This window comes from Rhipicephalus sanguineus, chromosome 1, assembly GCF_013339695.2.
Source record: "Rhipicephalus sanguineus isolate Rsan-2018 chromosome 1, BIME_Rsan_1.4, whole genome shotgun sequence".
NCBI lineage: Eukaryota > Metazoa > Arthropoda > Arachnida > Ixodida > Ixodidae > Rhipicephalus > Rhipicephalus sanguineus.
This window is the reverse complement of record NC_051176.1, coordinates 323,387,096-323,407,259: the sequence shown is the minus strand read 5'-3', so window position 1 is coordinate 323,407,259 and position 20,164 is coordinate 323,387,096. Positions and strand designations below refer to the sequence as shown.

General features: G+C 48.0%; 1 protein-coding gene across 2 annotated transcripts in view; it reads left to right on the top strand.

Annotated features, from left to right (window-relative positions):
• The window catches only part of LOC119379499 (actin-binding LIM protein 3), a 618,577-nt gene that overhangs the window by 53,962 nt on the left and 544,451 nt on the right, over positions 1 to 20,164 (top strand). For both annotated transcript variants that reach the window (XM_037648800.2, XM_037648799.2), the window contains exon 3: positions 17,467 to 17,650. In XM_037648800.2, the coding sequence (XP_037504728.1) occupies positions 17,467 to 17,650 (184 nt within the window). The remainder of the gene's footprint in view (positions 1 to 17,466; positions 17,651 to 20,164) is intronic.

Sequence of the window (20,164 nt, the reverse complement as noted above, 5' to 3'; positions counted from 1 at the left end):
GGCTAACGTGTCACGGCTGCTGCTACATAGGTTGTGTAGCACACATGCTCCTGTGACAATGAGGCAACACTGATCGATAGTGTCTGCATCCACAAGATATAACCGTCTGAAGCGCTGCTTCAGAATACCAAAGGCATGTTCTATGGCTACACGCTGCTGGCTGAGCCTCTTATTGAACTTTCGCTTGTAGCGCTCAAACGTAGCCCTGTTGTCCTTGTAGGGAGGCATTAGCCATGGAAGGAGCGGGTACGCTGCGTCCCCTAGCAAGTAATCGCCAGCGCACTTCAGTTCTGCAGCACTGTAGAAGGGGCTCTCTTTCAGCACACGTGCGTCGTGTGCGCTGCCAGGATAACCAACAAAAATGTCAGTGAAGCGGCAGTTAGCATCGCAGATTCCTCGGAAGGATGATTGAAGGAAACTTTTTTGTGTTGTAATAGGATGCCGGAGATTCATTTTGGTGAGGAATCTCTATGTGGCAACCATCAACACACCCAATGGTGTTCATCGGTCCTTTACCGTCGCTCCTAGCAGCAAAGCCTGCTTTGACATTCGCCCACTCTTGATCGCTGGGCCAAGCAATGACTTCCTCACTTATGCTGAATAGAAACTCGAGAACCCTTTTCAGACACAATGACACAGATGACTCGGAGACATCAAACATGTCGGCGATTCGGTACATGCTGTTCTGTGTACCCACGTAGCTGAGAGCAATCAGGCATGTTTTCTCCGCTGCGATTTGAGGGCGTCCTCCCCTTGGAAAAAAGGACGACAACTTGAAGCGCCTGACGAGTGCAGTGATGCTACCGAGGACTTCTGATTTGGAGCAATTTTCGGAGCAGCAAAATTTCCGTTTTGGAGCACTTTGGAGCAGAAAAATTGTAATCTTGGAGCACTTTGGAGCAGATAATTTTACATCTGGGAGCACTCTGGAGCAGCAAATTTTACATCCTGGGGTACACTACAGAAGCATATTGCATTAACATTCAAGCACCTTAATAATTATTATGGGGCTCTTATGAAGCCTAGAAATACTTCGACTCATTGCAAATCTCGTGGAAAAAATCATCTCAGGAGAGCTCCATACTTCACTGGCTAATGAAAAAATAAGGACTCATGCAGTTGAGTGTTCTGGATTAACCTCTTCGTCGACTATTTTCGACACTAGCAAATAAACAGAATACCGGATCAATAAAATTGCACTTTATGAAATAACACTCTAAATACATATATGTGGTTATCAGCAGACGTGGTAGACAAACGCCGTGATGTACTGCAGCGCCTCAATGGCAAAGAGCCACACTATCCCTAATGCATTCCCCTAAGAAGACTCCAAGGCGAAAGCCACTTTATTTTTCTTCTCGATCGCCGGGCTGATCCTCTCTGCAAGCTTTCTGCACCTCACCTGGTTTTGCGCTAGCTCCATGATCGGCGCACCGATCACGGAAGCAGTGTAAAGCGACGATGTCCTGCGATGACGTCATCACGTGACATCACAATATATGACGCCATGATAACGTCACAAGTTTTGACGATCTATGACGTGATGATGACACCATCACATGATGATTATTTTTTGCATCAATCGATTGACGCCGCCGACGGTCAATTTTCGTGTTTGATAAAGCCTCTAAGGCTTTCCCATTAATATTGCGTATTGAACGTTAACAGCCTGGCCGTTAACAACCTGGCCTTACATACCAAACTGTCCTCCACCATGTCACCTCTGTGCCATGCGCGAAACAGCTTCGCTTATCATCCACTTCACATAGTTAAATGGCTCCTCAAATTTTTTTTTTTCATTTTTATTGTGATAGCGATTATATGGGCACTCTCGGCGGATTTTTGCCGTCGCCGTTGCCGTAATTTTCCGTATAAAGTCCAAATTAATAACATCACCACGCGCATTCTAGCCGCGGGTAAAAGCTCGCGAGCGCTGGCGACGAACGCGGCTCAAGCGGAGATTAAACTAGCCGGCCGTCTGTCTCCGTCGCACGGAGAGTGCATGAGATAACATCTTCCCGCGTGCGGGCCTGCCGTGGATTGCTCATCAAACATAGAGGAAACGCCCCGCCCGTCTTTCGTAAGGAGCATGAAGGGACGCCAGGGGAGCGGGGGGGGGGGGGGGAAGGGGACCGCATCGTTCGAAAGGCGCAGTCGCTTGCGCGCGTGCTATCTCGAGGCATCAGGAGACGGCTTGTAAACTTGCTGTGCTTTCAACGCTTACTACGCGTTTAGAGAACTCAGTGCACGAAAACACTTCGCTTCCTGGAGCGGCCATATTCCCTTAAACCAGCGTTTTGTTGAGTTACGCGAGATCGGATCCAAGCGATCTAGCTGCTAGCCTTACTTCGCTTAACAATACAATTTGTTGGTATCGCATTCATTGCTTCGCCCTTAAGCGAAACTGTGAGTTCTTTTTTATCCGTCCGCTAGTGACCCTGGAAAGCGAGGGGCGGACGTGTAACATGGCGTAGCCACTTCACTGTAGGCCGTCAGCGATGGGCCCGCTACTGACAGCTGCCCATTTGCGGCTGCTCCGACCAGGAGATATGCTTTTATTAATGAGATGACATTTTAAAAAAGAGCTAGTAAAAACTTCGAATTGGAACCCTAGCACGCGAGCTCAAAAGGGCAGGGCCTTTTAGGGGGTATTTACCGCAGAGTGATTACAAACTTCGGATGTGTTGTGGAAGAAATTACGAAAGAGCTCTTCTGGATTAAGATCCATAGATAAAGTATACCTGAGAAGTGTCAACGCGTTTCCACCGTTCGCGTGCTCTTCCATAAACGCGAAGCAAGGAAAATTCGATATTGTTTAGAATAACAGAGAGCTGAGCTAGTTGGTAAGTATTCATTCTAAAAAGACAGGGCGTGCAAACAAGGACACAAGAAAAAAGTCAGGACACCACAAACGCCGTTGTTAGTCGGCGTTTGTGGTGTCCTGACTTCTTTCTTGTGTCCTTGTTTACACGCCCTGTCTTTTTAGAATCGATATTGTTCCATATCCCCGATTTCATTCCGCGATGTCCAGAAACAGAAGTGACAGACATTTTAGCGGCACGCGTGTAGTTATTACTGAACATGGCTTTCCTTACGTGCCGTGCGACGCTTGAAACGAGCTATCAGCAGTGTTTCTGGAACAGACGACATTCGGCGATGAATCGCCGTCGCACTTTCTCGCTACCGATAGGCCTATAGACGTCACGAGCCTCTGTGGAGACCGTGTTTTGCTGTCGAGCCGACTTGCAGAACAGAAGCTGCGTCGGCACCGTGCATGGCATCGTGACTTACTCGGGATGCACGCGCGAGCGCTATTTATTCAGCGCAATAAGTCTTGGTCCGTGGTTGTGACTTTGGCAGCTCCAAGATCAAGCTGGACATGTTCTGACGCGCCGGCGGTGCGATTGCCGGTGACAGACGCTCCAAAACCCGAGACTTTGGCGCAGTTTGGCGCAATTTTCGTCGATATTATCAGGCTGGCGCAGTAAATACAATTTGGCGCACTTTGGCGCAGTTGGCGCAGGAGTGGAATCACTGCGAGTGTCTCAAACGTGTCTCTGGACAGCCGAAAAAGGCGCTTGAACTTGTAGTCAAAATAACGTGCCACAACTTCCTCGTAGCACCTAGGTGTTCGGTTACGATCGCTGCGGATCAGTTGGGCACCGATTGGACACAACACTGAGTCGAGTTCCTCGTCTTCGCTGTCGGATTCAGCTAATTCCATGGCAATGTGGAGTTCCTCCATGCTGACAAATCGGGTGCAAATTCGTGGACGCACAATACTCACGACCACTTGCCTGCGCGTGCTATCCGTGACCAGCCCAACAGCAGACGACAGGCCTGCACCTCAACATTCGATTGAGACTTAAGCGGTGGCGCTGCTGATGCGTTGCATTTGCACCCCGAAACGGGTGCCGAGACACCTACGACACCTGCTGCACCAAGTATCAGCACTGGCTGCACCTTTTTGTATGTGGTGCCGTGTACTTTTCTTGAATCGAGTAGACCTATAATTAAGCCCATATAAAAATCACGGTAGCATCAAAATTGACAAAACATTTTTTAAGTGTAAAGTCTATCATAGTTCTGCAGAAAAAAATTTGTCCCGGCCTAATTCCGAAAGAACGAAATCTTTAATAAATTATTTTCCGTGTCATAGTTTCGAGCTTCTCAAAAAACTTCACATGAGCATTACGCTACTGAAAAATTTTTTTTCGCAAGAGATATCTTGGTGGAACACATCTCTTTAGATAGATAGTCCTGAATTTTTTTCTAGCAAATCGCAGATGGTCTAGCTCCAAGGTTGGGACAGTTGGCATGGAATGACCCTCATATGTGCACAAATATATACGCTTCTTGGGAAACGGAAATAAACGAAAGAGGGAGGGGGGGCGGCGAAGAGGTCAACGCATGCGTCCCAACTAGTCCATGACTGTGCAATGATCACGTGCGGAGATACTTATTTCCTTGTCGGTTAGTGCGATCGATGGTGCGCTGACACATGATGGCCCAATGAAATGAATTGCGAGTGCTTTGTAGATTTCCCGGGTGCGGCTCTCATGATATTTGCGCAAGATGTGCGTCTGATCAAAATTAGGACTGCAGCCACAGTCAGCACAATAAATAGCCAAATTGCTTCCAGTACGGGCCTTGAGGTTGTTCTTGTGTTCTCGCAGATGATCGTTGATGCAGCGGCCCGCCTGCTCAACGTAAAGCCCTCCGCAGGACATAGGTACCTCGTAGATCACTTTGGTCTTGCAAGACAAACTGTGTTGCATGATGCTTCTTGCAAGTGGAGGGACTTTGACAAGGGGCGGTCACGCTGCGCGCGGCAGGGTGCTCCCTCCCAAGGGGTAGAGCCACAGTATAATTTCGCCACCGTTACAATGGCGCCTAAGACCGTTCTTGCGCAGCGGGAAGCCATCGCGCAGGAGTTTGGCGATTAGCACGTCTCTGTTCCACTCACTTTCTGTGGCTGCTAACGTGATGGGTTCCTCTGTTCCATGCGTGTCTAGCACCAGTAACCGTCCCAATACGCAGCCAAAAAAAAGGCTATTTTCGAGTTGTCTGAACAAAACAGTCACAGTTTCGCTGCAGGGGCGAAGGAGTGAATGCGATAGCAACATCCCAACTCCGGCGAAACTCTAGGGAGTTTTGGAATTGGGGACCCAAAGAGCTGAGGACCCAAGCAATTTGCGAGCCGCCAGGGCGCATGCGCAGAACGCAAGCCACTCTCGGACTCTTGCGCTCGCGTTGTCCCAGTAAAGCCCCTTGATCTTGTGAAAGTACCGCTATTCATTGTACTCGCCGCCGTGTGCACGTCCTTGCCCGTTCTCCGCCGCTTTTTCTGCGCGACGATTGTTCTCCTTCGCGGTTGCCCTTAGAGATGCGTGGATCTTGCCTTTTGGTGGTATTTTTCTGTTTCGCTTGCTTTGTTTCTTTTGCGCTGTGTGCTGGCGCTATGCCGCGCTGTTGAGCCTATAACTGCAAAAACCAGCCTACAAATGGTTCTGCACTTTTTATGTTACTGCGAGGTAAGCGTGATGGCGTGCGCAAGAAGCAGTGGCCACACAACATCGGCCGAACAAACTTTGTTTCGACAAAAAACAGTGTTCTTTGCGAGGTAAGGTGCCTTTCTTATCGGTAGTGTCAAATCATTGCCGAATGCTGCATTTTAAATGTTATTCTGGCTACTCATGAACGTTTTTTTTTCTCAGCATTTGCGTTGCATAAAAATGGGGTTCGCAATATGCTGAATTTGGTGATCTACCTGGAAAAGTGTTGGTTGGCCCCTTTAAATATTGAAGCAAAGGACAGCATGTGTGTTTTGTGTTGCCGATGCCCCTCATCCCAGTGCAGTGATCAAGTGAACTCTGTTCTATCCGTAGGCATGTTACACAGCCGTTTAGTGAGTAAGCTGATGTTTATACTGCAATTTACACTGTCCATAGAACTGTGAGCATAAAACCAAGTGCATTAGTGATACGTCTATCAATGCTTTGCCCTTCTGGGCAAACGGCGACAATTTTTAGTGACTTTCAATCATACATTTGCCCGGATATTGCATGTTTTGTGAGCTCTTTTTAAATACATAAAGTTCTACAGCCCCCGCAGGGGCGTCTGCGCGAGCGGGCGTTTGGTGAGCGGCGCCACCCCGGACCCGAGCCAAAGGGTCCGTGGTTCGACCCCCTCCTAAGCCTCGCCTTGTCCGGAGAAAGGGGATCCTGGGGGTTGAGCCAGCGCCGGGTGCTTGGACCTTTAAGGCCCCCCGGCAGAGGCCAACACACCCCTTTGGCCCAGGCTTCATGTAGACGGCAGCCCTGGGCTGACCCACCCAGGGGAAATCGGCAGTCGCCTTTTGCTGTCTCTCTTCCCACATCTTCGTCTTTCACTTTCACTTTAAATCTCTCCTGCCCTCTTCTCTCAACCTTTTACTTCCAATTCTCCTGACGGCAAGTGTTAACCTTGTGTATGTGCCCTCTTTTAGGCTCATTATATTTGGTTTCAGTGGCTGCGTTTCTCCTGGAGTTTGTGTGCCTTAGATAAATCTAAGTGCTGTTGTGTCCCCATGTTGGGCTCCATGGTGGGCGGCTGCATGGCCGCTGAACCTAATTTATGCATAATTTATGTCCTCCATTTCATCTCTCGACTGCACGATTGTCCTCTCACAAAGAGAGGACACACCGAAGAAACCATGAATGTTCTTCAAAAACAGAAAGAAGATTTCCCACGTTTCCACGTGATTCACTGCAAAACACTTGAAAAGAATGCAAGAATGATCTCTGCTTTCGTTGTATCAAAATGCCTCACCCATACACTTGGTCAAGGTTATCAGGCTACAAGAATGGCTAGTGGGGATCTTCTTGAAGTACGAAGTAAGACCCAGTACAAAAACCCCTCAAAACTTGCCTTTTTTGGAAGCCCCCCTGTCTCTGTTACACCGCACCATTCCCGCAAAAGCTCCCAAGGTGTAGTGTCTGACTAAGACTTGCTTGACTTGACTGAAAGTGTGCTCCTCGAGGGCTGGAATGAACAGTATATAACACACGTACAGCAAATAAAAATCAGGCATGATGACAAAGAAATCCTGACGAAACATCTGATTGTTACATTTTGCACAAGCACCCTACCGGAATATCTTGAAACAGGTTACTTGAAGTTGAACGTCAGACCCTATATCCCCAACCCGTGGTGTTGCTTTAAGTTGCAGCGTTTCAGTCACAGCTCTCGGAGCTGCCGCGGCCGTAAAACCTGTGCGAAGTGCAGTTTGCATGATCACCCTGTAGACAACTGTGTTGAAACTCCCCACTATGCAAACTGTCATGGTGAGCACCCGGCGTATTCCCGCGGTTGTCCTTCATGCAATAACACTGAACATTTCACTTAAGGATTGCGCAGGGTCCTTCGTTCGCGGATGTGGCACGGAAGGCGGCAGTGCCACAAAGGTTCCCGGTGGTCACACGCACCGCACACACTGGACGGGCGGCACTGCCATCCGGCCCCTCAACAGAAGCAGCCCGTGCTGCTTCGCCACCAAAAGGCATGCAGGCCCAGGGCCTTTTGCTCAAACAGAAAGCTCTAAAACTCCCACACTTGTGTGCGTAACCCGCGAGCGGGCATCCAGCACCTCTGCTGAGGGGATGGACACAACGCCATGCTTACCGTCGTCTCAGACACCGAAGGAACGACGCAGCTCATTGGAGCGCACCAAAAAAACGCCAGGCCTGCTCGGAAAGCACAGCACAGCCACAGCGAAAGCTCGAAGAACGGCATTTCTAGAGCTCGTTATAAACTCACTACCAACGTACCCACTACGCCACAAATCATAATTTTTGTAAAGTTAAGAAGCACCCACCACGAAATTACTCGTCATTCTGCGGAGAAGCGAGGTCCAGTCGAACCTGGGTATATCGAACTCGCCAAAAAACGTTTATTAGTTCGATATATGGCATAATTCGATATAGGCCCGCTATAAGATTTTGACACAAAGGCACATAACAATAAGAAAAGTACTTTATTAATATGGTGGCTTACTTGCGTGCCCTACTTTGGAACAAAATAGTCCTGGATTTTCTTCTGTGTCAACGACTCCGCTGCCTGCGACAGCACGCACGCCTCCACGTTGTCCAACGAGTCGGAGCAGCTGAGGCCGCAACCTTGCACATTCACGCAATAGCGCTGGACTAATGCAAGTGCACTAATCACTTCGGAGGATGTAGGCAATGGGCCATCGTCAATTTCCTTATTGCTGTCGCTTTGGCTCGTGGTCGGCACGACGTCTGCAACGTAGTCCTCATCTTGTAGCTCACCCATGATGGCGACATCATCGTCCGCACTGACGAACTCGTCGAATGTCGATCCGTCGATAGCTCCCGGGAACTCTGCCAGCTCGCTCCAAACTTCGGCGGAAACACCTGCGGTGTCTTCAGTGCTGTCATCGGAATTTGGGGTGTCATCACCAGGCATGCGGAAGCCGGCATGCCTAAAGCATTTCTGGATCGTCTCCTTCGTGACATCTGCCCACGATCTACTCAACATAGAAAGAGCTCCGAGCAAGTCGATCTTAAGCTCCCTGCCGACACGAAGGTTCTGCAGCAGCCTCTCCACCAGGCGCTTCCGATAGCCGGCTTTCAGTGCGCGTATAACGCCTTGATCCAGTTGTTGCAGTACAGACGTAGTGTTTGGGGGCAAAAAACGCAGCTCGATGTTGCTGAAGGTCGTACTGCAGTGGTGCGATGAACAATTGTCCACGAGCAGGCACACCTTGCGATTTTCGCCTACCAAATCATCATTCCACGACGATAGCCACCTGCCGAAAAGCTCCCCGGTCATCCACGCTTTTGAGTTTGCTCGGTAGGTAACTGGAAGCGACAGCGCATTTCGAAAACACTGCGGTGCCGTGCTTTTCCCGACAACCAGAGGTCGAAGCTTTTTCGATCCGTCTAAATTAGCTGCCAACAGCACGGACACACGAGCTTTGTTAGCCTTGCCGCCGCAAGTCTTGTCGCCACGACATGCAAGTGTCTTGTTTGGCAACATTTGACAAAATAGAGCGGTTTCATCCGCATTGAAGATATCTTGGGCTTGATATCTTGCTGTGATATCTCGCCAGTTTTCCTCGAGCCATTTGTCTACGCTGTCCAGGTCCGCCGCTCTGCTTTCACCTGTAACAGCTTTGCCAACGATGTCGTGCCGTTCTTTGCACCGTTGGAGCCAGCCTGAACCGCCTTGGAAATCTTTCCTGCCAAGCAGGAAAGCAAGGTCCTTGGCTTTCTGCTCGATCATAGGGCCGGACTCCGGGATGTTTCGCGACCGAACGTCCACAAACCATTTGTAAACGGCCGCTTCAACATCTTCGTACACAGCAGTGCGCACACGTCGTGCGCCATGGGCACCTGGCCTTTTGTCCGACTTGGCCCTGATGTCTGCCTTGTTCTTCAGTATAGTACTCAAAGTGCTCCTTGGAATTTTGTACGCGGCGGCGACGTCGGACTTTTCACCGCGCTAGACCCGATTTATGATTTCGAGTTTCGCGGCGTACGGCAAATTCTGCCTCTTTGCACAAGCCATGACGACAGCGTGCCAATAAAGATCACAGAGCACCAACAGGCAACACCACCAGCACGGACCAGGCTGAATGAGGACTCGAGGAAAATGGGCAGCAGCAGGCACACAAGCATAAAGAAAGAAAAAATGGCGCTCACTTCTACCGCCTCCGCGCTAAAGTGAGCTAGAATAGGGTAGTGGGCTCACTCGCCAGCCGGCGCTATGCATTGCGGTGACGCCGCCAATGTCACAAAAACGTGCTTCAGCGCGCCTCCGCGCCGCGGCGCCACCGCCGCATCAAATGTAGTAAGCGTTGGCGCTGGGGCAGTTGCTGCCTGTTTAGAGTGGCGGTCGGTGTGCGCAAGTGTTGTTTTTTCGAGAAGTACTCTTCGCGCTTTGCATCCTCAATCTGCTAGGTTATTCTGCGAACAGCGATGTGGCCTGACAAGCAGTGACCGTCTCACGAGGTTAAAATGCTTCCACGGCGCAAAACCACTGTTTTGCGCCAGGCTGTCGGACAGGTTACGTCCACGTGAAGGGCAGCACGAAGCCGTCTTTGTTAGGCGTTCCGAATATACAGCCCTGAGGAAGAATGAGGAAGCCCTGGGAAAGGAATTTGCATCGAGCGGACAAAGCACTGGACGACACATCTGCCGTGTGTGAACTTCGTTTTGAACCTTGCCTACGAGAGAGGCGTTGCATTTGACAAAGAAGACACCACGAGAATGACCGACCCGAAAGAGAAAGCGCTCGGGAAGCGTTCAAGGCGAGAAGGTATGTTCTCGTACCACTGCCGATACTGTTCAAGCAACTGTGCCCAATATATGATGAATAAATGTTCATGTACTTGTGCCCAGTACTTGAGGAGAGTGGCTTTCTGTTTTTCTTATCTGTGGATTTTTACAGTCTTTGCATAGGAATATTCAGTGCAGAAATAGCCAAATTACAGAGCAAGGTACTGGAGATCTGCAGAAAGAATGAGCAGGCTGCAAGTTTTTAAATGCTGTGGAATGTATAACATTAAGAGCTCGTGATAAACTCCCGAGTGTGTGTCAAGGTCAGCATCGGCAGTAATTTCACACGCTCGTAAAAGGCGTGCGTGGCGAAAGTGGTGCCCAAGAAATGCAAAGAATACAGTTTACAACTGATAGCCGCAAAACGCGTAAGCTTTGAAAAGTTCGCCATCGCTGCTTATCACTCGTAAGAGCAATTTATATGCATCTCAAATTTGCGCAGCATCCCTTGCATGCATCGAGTTCTGCATGCAGTTTAATCGCGCGTTCGCGCGAGTTACGGTGACAGAGTTTCAGAAAAAAATGTTTTCTGCAGCTTTACTCGCACGAGTACTGGCGGTCTTCGGTGTGTTTCATTTAACATCAGATAACTAGCTAACAGCAGAGCTGCATACACCATGCTACAGTGTTCTAGATGGTTACCATGCCTTACACGCACATGTAGGCCAACGCACCTAGCTCGCGCTAGTTTTCTTTCTTTATTTTTTATTGTCTCAGTGACATCAGCATCACCGTTTACACTGCCGAAATACGCGTGCATTTCCGTCCAGTGCATATGATAACAGCGCACAAAAAAGCATGACTTCAGTTGCGCACAAACGCCTCCGCCAGGCAGTGCCCTACATTTAAGTCGCTGGTGGCGCCACCACACATGTGACATACCCGGCGTCAAGCAGGGGACCCCAGCAAGCCCATTACCCTCTTCTAGCTCACTTTATCCGCGCCTCTGAGAAAGCACGACGGCCTCTGATTGGCTGTAAGCGCTGCGAGCGGGCCAGGATCATTTCTTGCAGGGGGGTGTTCGCCCGTGTACAACCGGGTCTAAACCACTTTTTCTAGGGTGGCGCCGGCAGTCTTCCCCGCCACCGCGTGGGAAAGCCAACTTGCTGGGGCACTTTTGAGGCACATGGAGTTTGATATATTGGTTGTCGTTGCTATTTTCGTTCGATGTAACAGTAACTTTTGCTATATATTCTCAATGTAAATTTACCGTGTTTAGAAATTGTTCGATGTACGGGATAATTTGATATAAACAGGTTTGATATAGTCGGGCTCGACTGTACCATCTGTAAGGCGTTATGAGCAGTTTCTTGATGCGACGGCTGATGACGATGAAGAGTTATGACTGAGCCTTTTGAAATCGGTTGGAAGCTTTAACGGACCCACTAGTTACTTAATGTTAGTGACGCCCGGTCGTGATGTCACTCTCCCACCACGCTTATAGAGAGAGGGAATTAACTTTGAGACCCTGAGGAAATGGATCGTGGGAGCCTTATGGGCTTCCTTGGCAACCAACAGAAGTGCACTTGCGAGGAACCCACTACGCTATAAACCATAATTTTTGTGAAGTAAGGAAGCAGCCACTATGCAATTTTTCGTCATTCTGGGCAGAACCTTGCTAGCTGCTAAACACTTGTAGGGCATTATGTGCACTTTGTTGATGCTGTGGCTGATGACGATGAAGAATTATGGCAGAGCCTTTTGTAATGGGTTGGAAGCTTTAACGGACCCACTAGTTACATTAAGTTAGTGACGCCCGGTCGTGATGTCACTCTCCCACCACGCTTTATTACATAAGCTAACGTGAGATAGACATAGAGAGAGGGAATTAACTTTGAGACCCTGAGGAAATGGATCGTAGGAGCCTTATGGGCTTCCTTGGCAACCAATAGAAGTGCAGTTGCGAGGAACCCACTACGCTATAAACCATAATTTTTGTGAAGTAAGGAAGCAGCCACTATGCAATTTTTCGTCATTCTGTGCAGAACCGTGCTAGCTGCTAAACACCTGTAAGGCATTATGTGCACTTTGTTGATGCTGTGGCTGATGACAATGAAGAATTATGGCAGAGCCTTTTGTAATAGGTTCGAAGCATTCGACAACCCACTCGTTGCGCAATTCGCATTGTGTGACGCCTGGTTACAGAATTCGCGTTGTGCGACGCTTGGTGCTTATTTTACTCTTCTACCACGCTATATTGCATATGCTAATGTGGTTCGTTCCCGACATGAAGCCTGTATAGGATCTTTTTGCAAAGCAGTTTCAAACACCGGCATGGCTCAGAGGTAGAACACTGGGCTCACACGCAGAGGGCCCAGGTTCGAACCTTGTTCCATCCTGGAAATTTTTTCTTATTTCGTTTTTTTTTTCTTATTTTGAGCGATAGTGGTTACGGACACCAGCGGCGGCGGCGGACTACTACGGCGCGAAAAACAGCCCTTGTTGTGATCTCATAACAGCTTTCGCTGTAAAAAGAAAAAGCCCGCATCAAAAGGCCTGGAAAGGGCCCTATATCCCTTAAGGCAACAGTTCTTTCAGTACACGCACCACTAATTTACACACAAAATGGATACACAAATTATACAATGGAATGTCAGAGGTCTTCTCAGAAGCCTGGACAATATTCAAGATCTTCTACACGTACACTCACCAAAAGTGCTGTGTGTGCAGAAACCCATCTGAATGCAAAACATACAAACTGCCTTACACACCTTGTCATCTTTCGTAAAGACTGTGATGAAGCTATCACATAATCTGGCGGTGTTGCCATCATAGCTAAAAGCATAGCGTATCAAGATTTGCAGATACAAACGCCGCTGGAAGCAGTGGCCATCCGTGCTGTTCTCTTGAAGAGTGCCACAAACAGTGCCACAACTTGTTTCCATCACTGTACATCTCCCCTTATTATCGGCTACACAAACATGAATTTCAGTCTTTAATGGATCAATTACCGGAACCTTATATCGGTGATTTTAATGTTCACAGCCCTTTGTGGGGCTATGCACGAAGCCTTTTGATTGAGCAGTTTGTTTTGTACTGGTGCATGCTTACTGAATCGGAAGGAACCTACGTTTTTTAGCCTTGCAAACAAAAGTTATTCCTAAATAGATCTTAGCAATGTATCAACTGGGATGTTATTTAAAAACCTCTGTGGGAGCTACCACTTTCCCATACTACTAAGTACGCTGAAAGGAAACAAATCTCCACCACAGGCTCCTCGGTGGAAGGTTGATGCAGTGGATTGGGAGAAAATGTCTTCCTGAGAAATTGGTGCTGCTGTTCAGTATTCCTCTGCTTTTATTATTGATGCTGCTGCTTCGAAATGTATTCCTCAATGAAGTGGTGTTGCCTGCAAACGTCGTGTCCTATGGTGAAACGGTGATTGTCTGAACACTCTTAAGAAGCAAAACAAAGCGTGGGGGTTACTGCGCGATTCCCCCACTGCAGAGAATCTTATCAATTTTAAACAGATAAAGTCCCAAGGCAGGAGAACGTGCCGACAGGCTAGAAGAAAGAGCTAGCAGAAGTTTCTGTCAGGTATCAACTCATAACACAGATGAGGCTAATGTCTGGAACAGGGTAAATAGGGTAAGAGGTCCGACAAACGCATCCACTTCCTTTAGTAGACACAGAAGGCAACAGCCTCGGAAGACCAAGCAAACTTCCTGGGCGCACAATTTGAACATGTGTCCAGCTCATCGCATTATTTCGATACATTCAAACAATAGAAAGCAAGAATAGAAAGACAGAAACTAGAAAGAAAATGTGCAAAAAACGAGGCATACAATGAACCATTCCACTTAGCTGAGCTGCTGGCACTGCTAAACTGCTGCAGCAAATCTGCCCCAGTCTCTGATCGTGTTATATACCAAATGCTGAAACACCCAGCATGTGAAACACAAAAGACTCTCCTTTGCCTCTACAACGCTGTATGGACTTGGGGCGATATTCCCTCTGCTTCGAAAGAGGCCATTGTTATACCTATCCTGAAACTGGGGAAAAATCCATCCTCTGTTTCAAGTTACTGGCCCTGACCAGCTGCCTCGGCAAACTATTTGAAAAGATGATAAACCACAGGCTACTACATTTCCTGGAATCAAACTCCTTGACCCATACCAGTGCGGGTTCCGAGAGGGTTGGTCCACCACCAACCATCTCATATGCATTGAGGCAAAAATCCGTGAATCTTCTGTTGATAAGCAGTTTTTCCTATTTGCGTTCCTTGACATGGAGAAGGCATACAATACTGCATGAAGGTTTGGGATATTGAGAGACCTCTCACACTTAGGTATACGTGGTAATATGCTAAATGTGATCGAAAGTTATCTGTCCAACCGCACTTTCTATGTTCGAGTGGAAAATGTTTTGTCATGACCGTTGCAAGAAACAGGAGTACCCTAGGGTGGTGTCCTGAGTTGTACACTTATAAAAATCAATTTGCTGCATTTGTGCATCCCACATAATATGTGTGGGACGCGTGGATGATTACAGGTAGATACGTTGATGATTTACAGGTAGGTTTTAAATCCTGGAATCTCTCAATTTGCGAGCGACAGGTTCAGCTCTGTTGACAAGGTCTACAAATGGGCAGACGAGAATGGTTTCAGTCTCAGTCCACAAAAGAGCACCTGCGTACTGTTCTCTATAGAGAGGGCTCTGCCCCGATACTCATAATGAGTTACAGGGTGAATGTGTAGCTGTTCAGACACAAAGCTCACCTTTGCACTACACATAAGATATCTTCAGGAGAAATCCATGAAGACCATGAATATAAAGGTGCTGTTATGCACAACCTGGGGCAGTGACAGAAAATGTCTTGACCTCTATGAAAGCCTTATGTGCACCCATCTAGACTATGGTGCGGTAGCTTACCAGTCTACAACGCCAACGACTCTGAACCCTGTCCACCATTTAGGCATTCGACTTTTTGACTTTCTACTGGTGCCGTCAGAACTAGGCCTGTGGAAAGCCTCTACGTGGAATCAGACGAGTGGTCGCTTCATATCCATGTATCATACCTATCTTGTGTGTATTTTTCAAAAGGGAACGCGAGCACTGATCATCCCACATATTCTGCTGTAAATGACTTGTTCAGTCGCCAGCTCTTTTATAACCGACCGACAGTTAAAGAGCCCTTCTCGCTGCGGGGCTGAGGAAGCAGGTGTCCGCCGCTTAATGGTTCCAACTTTACAGGCCCGGCCATGCATCTTTCCTAGATGTCACAAAGCATGCCCCTCTACACATTCAGATTCCGTGAGCTGCACACCTGTCCTGAATTTTGCACAGATGCATCCAAGTCTCATGCTGGCGTGTGTTGCGCAGCTGTTGGCCCATCTTTTTCAGATGCCAGCGTTTTCTCTGCATTTTCACAGCAGAGGCTTACACAATACTAGCGGCAGCAAGCCACAATGGGGAATAATAAATGCAGTCTTACAAGGATTCGTTAAGCGTCGTAAATACGTTTTGAAAGTATAGAACTCCTGTCATTGTCTCGCTATACTCACTCCTGTGCACCATGTATACACATCGAAGCAGCATGCTGGGTGCCAGGGCACAGTGACATCGAGGGAAACATACTGGCTGATGAGCTTGCCACATCAACACATGTAAATGTTCCCAAGTCATCTATGGTTGTCACCGTAACGGATTTGAAGCCCGTCCTCAAAAAAAAAAGCTGAGGGCTGTTGTGGGACCAAGTACATGATAAATTACAGATAATCCAGCTTTACCTCGGTGACTGGCCGCCCACATCGAAAACATGCCGTACAGATGTAACACTTTGACGGCTCCGTGTAGGACACACACGCAGCACACCTTTTGGCTGGTGGTGATGTGGCAGGCCACTTCCGGTTCTCCACATCCTCTTAAAATATCCTGAACTGGAAGGCTTCTTCTGTGGCCTTGCAGGCAGCAGGTTGCACTTTACCCATCCATAGCCAGGGAACCCCTTTTTAAACTTGATCATTGCTCGCCTTTTTAAAAATGAAATACTTTTGGCATTCTTTTTCCCAGGCCATCTGTAGCGCGGCTTCTTAACAGAGGCTGCTGCTGCGGTAGTTACATTAGAAGGCACTTGCCTCCCGGCTTTGAGACACAAAGGCCTTGAGGAGGCATTTCTCTGCATTCTCATTTTTAAATGCATTTCTTAGCGAACTTCACCCGCCACGGTGGTCTAGTGGTTATGGTGCTCGACTGCTGACCCGAAGGTCGCGGGATCGAATCCCGACTTCGGCGGCCTCGTTTTCGATGGAGACGAAAATGCTCAAGGCCCATATACTTATATTTAGGTGCTCGTTAAAGAACCCCTGGTGGTGAGTTACCGGAGCCCTCCACTACGGCGTCCCTCATAATCGTATTGTGATTTTGGGACGTTAAACCCCAGCAATTATTATTATTATCTTAGCGAACTTCTGTGACTTTCAGCGTGTCTGTCTGTCCGTCCATCTGCCTATGACTTCGTGCTCTCCTGGCCGTTTCGTTAATGGGATGTATATATACCAAAATTGGTATGGCATAACATGACTGTATGAAAAACGTAAATGACAGCTCATAACATGAAAATCTTGACATGCATGTCTTAACGGCATGATTTACATGCCACTGTCTTCGTGCACTTGCGGCCGTTTTGTTAACTTCATATATACCAAAATTGGTATGGCGTGACAAGAGTGTATGATGAATATGTGACAGGTCCTGACACGCATGTCATGTACAGCATGATTTGCATGAATAGCCTCGCGGTGCTCTGCGGCAGTTTAATTGAATGGACAAGACATTTCTGTATGGCGAACATTGTGAACTAGGTGTATGATGAACAGTGAACTAGATGTCATGACATGAATGACTTCATTTGCCTCAAAGACAAACGAGGCGATGTATGCAGCTCTTTGCTCTCTGCTTTGCATTACGCCGATTCCCATAGTGCGTGTTAACAGCATCCCTACATATTTTAGTGGAGCATCATGAGCATAGAAAGTCTTTGCTGTTTTTCAGTGATGTGTATTTTTGACTTAGGCTGAGTCATTTCTCCAAGTTTAGGGTGTGCTTTTAGGGGCTGTAATTGTCACTGTTTCATTACAGGATTGGTGCTCCATGTTATTAAAGGTGCCCTTTCTCTTTCCTGCAGTGTGTACCAGCTCATTGGCCCAGGGAGGGTTCTTCTTCAGAGATGGCAAATACTACTGCACTGGAGACTACCAGAAAATGTTTGGCACTAAGTGTGCAGGCTGTGGCCAGTTTGTTGAAGGAGAAGTGGTGACAGCTCTGGGAAACACCTATCACCAAAAATGCTTTGTCTGTGCCAGATGTCGGTAAGTTTTCCTTTTCAGAGGATGGTTTTTCACATAATGCAGTGGCTGATATGCCGGTGCAGTTCGCTCTTGCACAAAATGTCACTCATGTACATGTTGACTGCTCAGGTCAATCAACCAGCAAGTGAATGTGTTGTGTTAGCTGTGCCATTGTATACAGTGAAATCTCGGTAAAATTAATTTCATAGGGCCACTTGAAATATTTGTATCACCCAATATTCATATGAAAACATAAACAGAATAAAAAATTCTGACCGATCCCATGCAGTGTGGGAATCGATTTCATGCGAAGCAGTCGGCGAGTGGTAGGCTGTGCCGGGTATTTCGGTTTGAGTCAAACATTACGCTGTGGATTGACATCGTTGGGTTAAAATTTAGTAGTTGTGCGCATATCGTGGGCTTGCCAGGCACATCGGCTACACTGGCGTGTAATGGGTAGCTCATGGTCTGACGTAACGGCCCTCGCGTTACAGTGATGTCAGTTTTATCGCAACGAAGTGCACGCTATGGTTCGATGATGTGCAGATCATAAGTAGCAGTGGGCGACGTATTCCAGCAGTGCTTGACTAGCTTACGGAGACTATCCTTATTAAATTGTTATGAAGGTGGATAGCCAACGCTGCAACCAGAATTGGCGTTTCCCCTACATGACACTTGTACACATAGTGTGCACGTGCGTCATGCAGTGCCCCGTTCGTCACTTCCGGAATGCGCCACCCTGACGCTGTCACCGACCGCTGCCGTGTTGCCTCCTCATGCTTGCGCGCGCTCAGTTCAGTCTCACGATGCAAGCTTGTGTTACCTGCTGGTGAAGCAAGTCAATTTTGCAGCCCACAAACGGGAGCAAAGTGTCGGTGTGTTTTTCTTTTTTTTGCCGAAAGTTATTACCCGACATTGTGAACGCACATTGCGACTTTCCGAAAAGCACTGCGCTTGTTTGGCTGGCATGGATTAATAGAAATGACTTGAAGAACCTCGATAATATTCGCGTCTTCAGGCGTAACATTATTACGGGTAAGCGCTATGCAGGCACTTACCTGTAAACTGAGATAGCTCACCGTGATTACCTACAAACTTCGCCACAACCACTGCATGCACAGTGAGTGTGTAAGGGAGGTTGTTGAAATCGTGATGGCAATCGCGGGGGTTTGGGGGTTGCACTGAAACAAACTGTGAAAACGGATGTGAAACAAACAAACTTCATTCACTGGCGGTTTGAAGTATAGTGCAAATAAGTCACCTAGGTTAACATTCTGATCGGTTCGGGGGGGGAGGTCAGGTAAAGTCTCTGTTCTTTTTCACCGTTGGTTAATTCCCTGAAACGGTCTCCATCATTCTGAGGGGCTCCACTGTACATTAGTGCGCAACAACGAAAGTGAACTAAAAGGTAAAAAAAAAAGTCGCAAAAACATACCAGACGGAAAAAGTGGCAGGCATTACTGGTAGGTACCACGCGAAGTCTCTACCTCGCACTCGGCTGTTTCCACGAATGCTGATCAAAGAGCCTCAGCATCATCACTGTTTAAAACACTTGGGAAGTCTCGATTTTGCGCTGCATGAACTACTTTGGTGGCGTGGGACGCATCTCCTGTAAATTTTCCTAGCTCTGCATGACGACTCGTTTTCGATGGGAGCTGCTTCGCATTACTCATCTACTCGTAAAATATTGTGGGCCTCGAGGGACTTTGGGCTTTCACTTGTTTTTGGTCCACATAATTTGTAGCGAAATAAACGAGGTAATATGCCCACGTAGGTCGTGGTGGGCAACAAGCCATAGTCTGCGGTGGAATCTCTGCTGATCCGGTACGGATTGACGTGTCACACATCTTGATTCTATAGTGTTGTATCGAGCGAACAGTCGACGTTTTCGTGGTCCGATGAGCTCGTCGAAGTACGACAACGAAAAACCGCACTGCTTGATTTTCAACATTGCGCACAGCAACAACTGACAACCCCTCAACACCCCGCGCTGCAACACGTGAACTACAGCAGGTACCCAGGGATGGCGGTAGAGGGCGACAGCGGCGGAAGTGACGTTCCATGAACACTATGTATAGGGTCTTCTTCCTAAGCACTTCGAAGCGCTGGCCTGTGCCTGTGGTAGAATACTTGACTGCCATGCAGATTACCTGGGTTTGATTCAGGCTCGAGCCATGATTTTTATTCTATGCTTCAATCAGGATTAGTAGAACCTCGTTGATACGTTCCCGCTTAATACGATTTCCCGGCTCCTACGCTCGCAGTCGCGAAAATTAAACATAACCCAATACAGCTGTGTGTAATACGTTCCAGTTGATACGTTCCTGGAAAATACGATTATTCGGCAGCAACGTTCAGCACCGCGGAAAAGTGCGGTCGTATGATACGTTTTGTACTCGGAAATTCTCATTCAAATGTGCAAAGAGGGTCCTCTCGTGTACTTGTGAAGTGCGAAGTGGCAGAAAGCCGCCGCGCGGCGACGGCGGCTTCTCCGGAGTGCCTTTCCCCGCTCCGCGCCTTCTCCGAATTGCTCGA